Below are 7,459 nucleotides of genomic sequence, written 5' to 3'. Positions count from 1 at the left end.
GATTGTAGTTTTTTAAATGATGATTTCATTTAGTTTGGGGAAACAGCTCTCCAACTTTACCTCATGTAGAAAAAGTCATTTCCTTCTAAACCTAATAAGTGGTTTTGTCATCTAGCAAGAACTGCAATCAAGCATTTGCAATAACTAATAAAAAAAGCACTTGGGACAATTGTGTTGGTGACAGCTTTTGTTATAATATCAATAATATTTATATGAATATGGGATACTGTTACATGTTTGCATAGACTTTTGTGGAATATGGAGACACTCCTGGCATTATATGAGCAAAGTGAGACTCATTTTTTAGGGTTGGTGGAGATGAGTGTGAAGATCCAAACAATCCCTGTCAGTGATGGAGAAGCTTTGATGAAAATATTTGGTAAAAAGTTCACCAGCATGAAGGAAATGAAGTTTCAAACTTTCCTTAGGAGGAGCCCAGCACGCCTGCTTAAAGAAACGTAAGTGTGGCGATGTGGATGCTTGCAGCGACTGCTGTATAGAGGCCATCCTGCTACACATGAAACACATCAGAGTCATAATTGTTATTTTAGTCACGTGTTTGTTTATTATCCTTATTGTTTTATCTGGGACTGTTTGCAGACATCTCAGAGAGAGGAGACACCAGCATCTGAACAGAGACTCAAACCAGCAACCTGCAGCTCCCTGCTTGGCTGCTCCAGTTTTCTCCTCACTCATGTTGCCCACCAGTGATTTCTAGCTGCCCACCCACACAGCAGGCTAGAATATGCGCTGAGCCTCAGCACCCAATACTTGGACATGTTTTCTTTATTAAACAATGAACCAGACCCCAAAAAGTAAACAGCTGTTATTGCTAGGCAACGGGAGCAGCATTTGGTGATGCAGCACCTGACATTCCTGACCATGTGGGCGGAGCATGCATGAAATGGAATGTTCAGTAGAACTGTGCAACACAAGCACTTAGTTACAGCATGTTTCATTGTATCCAGACACAGCTAGAGACACATCTACAGCAGCATCTCTGTGCAGGACAAACGACAGTTGACGAAGAAAACATCAAAAACTTCACTTCACTCCTCTACAATACGTTGGTTCCTTTGTTTAAAAGGCCAAAATGAATCAAGGGAGATCGAGAAGAGGATCGGCGAGTGCTTCACCATACAATACAGTACAGCTGATTAACCTGCAAGAAGAATTTCAAATGATACAGGCTGAAAATGTCAAATTAAAAGAAGAGGCAGAAAAATCAAGAGGAGAAGCTAAAAATTCAAAGTTTGAAACTGAAGTAGTATTGCAGGAATTACTGCATGTGGGTCTCAAACTTAAAGGAGAGAAAATGGGAAAACAGCACGCAGAAAACGAGAATGAAAACATGAAGAAAGAACTGTTGGAAGCTCAAAAAGCATTGGAGGAAGAGAAAAGCACAGCACAAGAAGCCAAAAATAAATATCAAACTGCAAAGAAGGAGGCAGGAAATGTGATGCAGGAATTACAGGAGGTGCAGGAAGCTTTTGAAGAGGAAAAAAGGAAAATGCAGTTGGCAACACAAGAAGCTACAAATGTAATGGCTGAAGCTGAAAAACTAAGAAAGGAATTACTGCATGTAAAGCAACAAATTCAAGAGGAGAAAAAACATAAACATGAGGCAGAAAATGAGATTGAAAATATGAAGAAAGAATTGTTGGAAGCTCAAAAAGTGTTGGAGGAAGAGAAAATTAAAATACAGGAAGCAAAGAAAGAAATGGAAGATACAAAGAGTTACACTCAAAACATGAAGAAGGAACTGATGAAAGTGCAAGAAGAACTTGCAGAAGAGAAAATTGAGGTGAAGGCATTCAAGAAAGAAATGAGCGGCTCTGCGGTGACCAAGAAAGACTGCAAAGACGCACTTAAAGAAATACGAAAGCACAAAAAGGAAGCTAAAGAGCTCCTCAAACAGAAAGTGAAACTGGGCAAACAGCAGCTGAAAGAAAAATTTAAAGATGCCGAGGAGCAGCTCAACAAAACCTTAAAAGAACTGAAGGCAAAAGAAAAGAAAGCCGAGGACAGGAGGGGATTCTGGAGCAGACTGCTGAGAAAGAACTGATCCAGCAGCATCAAGTTTGAGGAGATCAATAGTTTCTTCCTCCTTCCCCCTCTCTCCACCTTTCTTTCACCCCATCCTTCTTCTTGGGACGTTTGTTTGTTTTTTAAAAACTCTAATCTAAATACATGTACTGAAATACACAAATAAAATTGCCATAACTTGACCTCATGTTGCCTGCTTCTTTTCTTGTGTGTCTGTGGATGTAAAACAGTAACACCCTTTCTGCTCTGTGTCTTTAATTGTAAATAAATGCAATATGTTTTCATTTTAAAATGCAGTGCAAAAAACCTCTGCTCTAAATCTTCTTTTTTTTTAGCAAAAAGCTTTTTTTTTTGCCTGTTGTGGAAGTTTTCCATTTAAATAAAGCCTGCAGACGAGCGGTGAGCGGTAGCTAACATTCTTTAATCAAAACACACAAAGAACAGAAACCAAGCTTGATGAAGTCCCTGCATGACCGCGGGACAGACGGTCAGCAGAGTCTCCCTGAGCCTAGCATGGCTCTCAGTTAAATACCTTCTCCAGGAACAAAAGGCAGTACACAGCTGTTTCACACCTTAAGGTTCACACTCCCTTGCTACCTACCAGAGTCCTCAAAGAGACAAAAGACTCTTCCTGTGGAGTTGTCTGCTTCCCCCAACTTCCTTACTAGACCCCCAGCATTTGTCTTACTGTATGAGTGTGAGACATGTTAAACTCCAGTGGCACCAAGGTATCATACAATAAAATAATGTGATTAATACATAAGTAAAAGAAATTCCTATACATGCCCCTTCCTGATTTCTTATGTTTTAACATGTTTCTTACACTTACATGTTTCCAATTTCAAATGTTAACACAGATGTTCAGAGTAAATACAGATTGTAGTTTTTTAAATGATGATTTCATTTAGTTTGGGGAAACAGCTCTCCAACTTTACCTCATGTAGAAAAAGTCATTTCCTTCTAAACCTAATAAGTGGTTTTGTCATCTAGCAAGAACTGCAATCAAGCATTTGCAATAACTAATAAAAAAAAGCACTTGGGACAATTGTGTTGGTGACAGCTTTTGTTATAATATCAATAATATTTATGTGAATATGGGATACTGTTACATGTTTGCATAGACTTTTGTGGAATATGGAGACACTCCTGGCATTATATGAGCAAAGTGAGACTCATTTTTTAGGGTTGGTGGAGATGAGTGTGAAGATCCAAACAATCCCTGTCAGTGATGGAGAAGCTTTGATGAAAATATTTGGTAAAAAGTTCACCAGCATGAAGGAAATGAAGTTTCAAACTTTCCTTAGGAGGAGCCCAGCACGCCTGCTTAAAGAAACGTAAGTGTGGCGATGTGGATGCTTGCAGCGACTGCTGTATAGAGGCCATCCTGCTACACATGAAACACATCAGAGTCATAATTGTTATTTTAGTCACGTGTTTGTTTATTATCCTTATTGTTTTATCTGGGACTGTTTGCAGACATCTCAGAGAGAGGAGACACCAGCATCTGAACAGAGACTCAAACCAGCAACCTGCAGCTCCCTGCTTGGCTGCTCCAGTTTTCTCCTCACTCATGTTGCCCACCAGTGATTTCTAGCTGCCCACCCACACAGCAGGCTAGAATATGCGCTGAGCCTCAGCACCCAATACTTGGACATGTTTTCTTTATTAAATAATGAACCAGACCCCAAAAAGTAAACAGCTGTTATTGCTAGGCAACGGGAGCAGCATTTGGAGATGCAGCACCTGACACTCCTGACCATGTGGGCGGAGCATGCATGAAATGGAATGTTCAGTAGAACTGTGCAACACAAGCACTTAGTTACAGCATGTTTCATTGTATCCAGACACAGCTAGAGACACATCTACAGCAGCATCTCTGTGCAGGACAAACGACAGTTGACGAAGAAACATCGAAAACTTCACTTCACTCCTCTACAATACGTTGGTTCCTTTGTTTAAAAGGCCAAAATGAATGAAGGGAGATCGAGAAGAGGATCGGCGAGTGCTTCACCATACAATACAGTACAGCTGATTAACCTGCAAGAAGAATTTCAAATGATACAGGCTGAAAATGTCAAATTAAAAGAAGAGGCAGAAAAATCAAGAGGAGAAGCTAAAAATTCAAAGTTTGAAACTGAAGTAGTATTGCAGGAATTACTGCATGTGGGTCTCAAACTTAAAGGAGAGAAAATGGGAAAACAGCACGCAGAAAACGAGAATGAAAACATGAAGAAAGAACTGTTGGAAGCTCAAAAAGCATTGGAGGAAGAGAAAAGCACAGCACAAGAAGCCAAAAATAAATATCAAACTGCAAAGAAGGAGGCAGGAAATGTGATGCAGGAATTACAGGAGGTGCAGGAAGCTTTTGAAGAGGAAAAAAGGAAAATGCAGTTGGCAACACAAGAAGCTACAAATGTAATGGCTGAAGCTGAAAAACTAAGAAAGGAATTACTGCATGTAAAGCAACAAATTCAAGAGGAGAAAAAACATAAACATGAGGCAGAAAATGAGATTGAAAATATGAAGAAAGAATTGTTGGAAGCTCAAAAAGTGTTGGAGGAAGAGAAAATTAAAATACAGGAAGCAAAGAAAGAAATGGAAGATACAAAGAGTTACACTCAAAACATGAAGAAGGAACTGATGAAAGTGCAAGAGGAACTTGCAGAAGAGAAAATTGAGGTGAAGGCATTCAAGAAAGAAATGAGCGGCTCTGCGGTGACCAAGAAAGGCTGCAAAGACGCACTTAAAGAAATACGAAAGCACAAAAAGGAAGCTAAAGAGCTCCTCAAACAGAAAGTGAAACTGGGCAAACAGCAGCTGAAAGAAAAATTTAAAGATGCCGAGGAGCAGCTCAACAAAACCTTAAAAGAACTGAAGGCAAAAGAAAAGAAAGCCGAGGACAGGAGGGGATTCTGGAGCAGACTGCTGAGAAAGAACTGATCCAGCAGCATCAAGTTTGAGGAGATCAATAGTTTCTTCCTCCTTCCCCCTCTCTCCACCTTTCTTTCACCCCATCCTTCTTCTTGGGACGTTTGTTTGTTTTTTAAAAACTCTAATCTAAATACATGTACTGAAATACACAAATAAAATCGCCATAACTTGACCTCATGTTGCCTGCTTCTTTTCTTGTGTGTCTGTGGATGTAAAACAGTAACACCCTTTCTGCTCTGTGTCTTTAATTGTAAATAAATGCAATATGTTTTCATTTTAAAATGCAGTGCAAAAAACCTCTGCTCTAAATCTTCTTTTTTTTTAGCAAAAAGCTTTTTTTTTTGCCTGTTGTGGAAGTTTTCCATTTAAATAAAGCCTGCAGACGAGCGGTGAGCGGTAGCTAACATTCTTTAATCAAAACACACAAAGAACAGACAACCAAGCTTGATGAAGTCCCTGCATGACCGCGGGACAGACGGTCAGCAGAGTCTCCCTGAGCCTAGCATGGCTCTCAGTTAAATACCTTCTCCAGGAACAAAAGGCAGTACACAGCTGTTTCACACCTTAAGGTTCACACTCCCTTGCTACCTACCAGAGTCCTCAAAGAGACAAAAGACTCTTCCTGTGGAGTTGTCTGCTTCCCCCAACTTCCTTACTAGACCCCCAGCATTTGTCTTACCTCATGTAGAAAAAGTAATTTCCTTCTAAACCTAATAAGTGGTTTTGTCATCTAGCAAGAACTGCAATCAAGCATTTGCAATAACTAATAAAAAAAGCACTTGGGACAATTGTGTTGGTGACAGCTTTTGTTATAATATCAATAATATTTATATGAATATATTTATATAATACATTAACGACATTGCTTTTGGCTCTTTACCAATGTCTTGTGCTGCTAGCTGAGGCCACCTACACCACACCAGGGTCTGTGACTCTGGCTAAGGCAATCTACACCACACCAGGGCCTTAGTTGCTGGTGAGGCCACTTACACCACACCAGGGACTGTGGCTCTGCCTGAGGCCACTTACACCACACCAGGGCCTGTGCTTCTGGCCGACACCGTCTTCACCGAACCAGAACCTGTGCTGCTAGCTTAGGCCACCTACAAATACACCAGGGCCAGTGCTTCTGGCTGAGGCAATCTACACCACACCAGGGCCTTAGTTGCTGGGTGAGGCCACTTACACCACACCAGGGCCTGTGGCTCTGGCTGAGGCCACTTACAACACACCAGGGCCAGTGCTGCTTGCCGAGGCTAACTACACCACACCAGGCCCTGTGCTGGTTCCTGAGGCCATCTTCAAAAATCCAGGGCCTGTGCTACTGGATAAATGCTAAACTGAGACTTTGGGTTAGGGTATTAGGCAAGCATGCAGGCAGGGTTATAGGATTTTGTTCGTAACTTCAGGTACTTGCCACCTCATCACTTGATTCCATAAATTGAGACATTGTGCTGGGGCCAGCAGATTACGGCCATACCACCCTTAGCACGCCCGACCTCGTCTGATCTCGGAAGCTAATTATGGCTGGTCTTGGTTAGTACTTGGATGGGAGACTGCCTGGCAATACCTTGTGCTGTAAGCCTTTCACTTTCATGTCATTGAACTGCTTTTGATCCAGAGAAGGGGTGTATTAAAAGACCTGAAGCAGCTGCCCTTTAATGAGGGCACATTAACGACATTGCTTTTGGCTCTTTACCAATGTCTTGTGCTGCTAGCTGAGGCCACCTACACCACACCAGGGCCTTAGTTGCCGGCTGGGGCCACTTTATACCACACCAGGGCCTGTGGCTCTGGCTGAGGCCATCTACACCACACCAGGACCTTAGTTTCTGGTGAGGCCACTTACACCACACCAGGGCCTGTGGCTCTTGCTCAGGCCACTTACACCACACCAGGGCCTGTGGCTCTGGCTAAGGCAATCTACACCACACCAGGGCCTGAGTTGCCAGCTGGGGCCACTTTATACCACACCAGGGCCTGTGGCTCTGGCTGAGGCCATCTACACCACACCAGGACCTTAGTTTCTGGTGAGGCCACTTACACCACACCAGGGCCTGTGGCTCTTGCTCAGGCCACTTACACCACACCAGGGCCTGTGCTTCTGGCCGAGGCCATCTTCACCAAACCAGGGCCTGTGCTGCTAGCTGAGGCCACTTACACCACACCAGGCCCTGTGCTGGTTCCTGAGGCCATCTTCAAAAATCCAGGGCCTGTGCTACTGGATAAATGCTAAACTGAGTATTTGGGTTAGGGTATTAGGCAAGCACACAGGCAGGGCTATAGGATTGTGTTCGTAACTTCAGGTACTTGCCACCTCCTCACTTGATTCCAGAAATTGACACATTGTGCGGGGCCCAGGAGCTTACGGCCATACCACCCTGAGCACGCCTGACCTCGTCTGATCACGGAAACTAAGCAGGGCAGAGCTTGGTTAGTACTTGGATGGGAGACTACCTGGGAATACCTGGTGCTGTAAGCC

The 7,459-nt window shown here is 42.8% G+C and overlaps 1 protein-coding gene and 2 pseudogenes across 1 annotated transcript; all 3 read left to right on the top strand.

Moving 5' to 3' along the window:
* The first annotated feature begins 862 nt into the window (after nt 1-862).
* LOC146391745 (uncharacterized) lies at nt 863-5,134 on the top strand. The gene is made up of 4 exons (XM_084922891.1): nt 863-1,225; nt 1,583-2,038; nt 4,060-4,440; nt 4,510-5,134. Exons 1-4 carry the CDS (start codon nt 1,094-1,096, stop codon nt 4,984-4,986), a joined length of 1,446 nt encoding a protein of 481 aa, XP_084779017.1. The 5' UTR covers nt 863-1,093; the 3' UTR covers nt 4,987-5,134.
* A 1,309-nt stretch (nt 5,135-6,443) lies between these two features.
* LOC146391744 (5S ribosomal RNA) lies at nt 6,444-6,562 on the top strand (annotated as a pseudogene).
* Nucleotides 6,563-7,340: 778 nt separating this feature from the next.
* Nucleotides 7,341-7,459, top strand: LOC146391743 (5S ribosomal RNA; annotated as a pseudogene).

Source organism: Perissodus microlepis, chromosome 3 (assembly GCF_051167445.1).
Source record: "Perissodus microlepis isolate ML-2025 ecotype Zambia chromosome 3, ASM5116744v1, whole genome shotgun sequence".
NCBI classification, from domain to species: Eukaryota; Metazoa; Chordata; class Actinopteri; order Cichliformes; family Cichlidae; genus Perissodus; species Perissodus microlepis.
This window is presented reverse-complemented; position numbering and strand designations above follow the sequence as displayed.

Excerpts from the sequence above, each read along its gene's own strand:
- LOC146391745 (XM_084922891.1), top strand. The coding sequence starts at position 1,094 with ATGAATCAAGGGAGATCGAGAAGAGGATCGGCGAGTGCTTCACCATAC. Across the intron at positions 1,226-1,582 it reads TAAAAGAAGAGGCAGAAAAA|GTAAAGCAACAAATTCAAGA; the intron begins TCAAGAGGAGAA and ends GAATTACTGCAT. Across the intron at positions 2,039-4,059 it reads CCGAGGACAGGAGGGGATTC|TACAATACAGTACAGCTGAT; the intron begins TGGAGCAGACTG and ends AGTGCTTCACCA.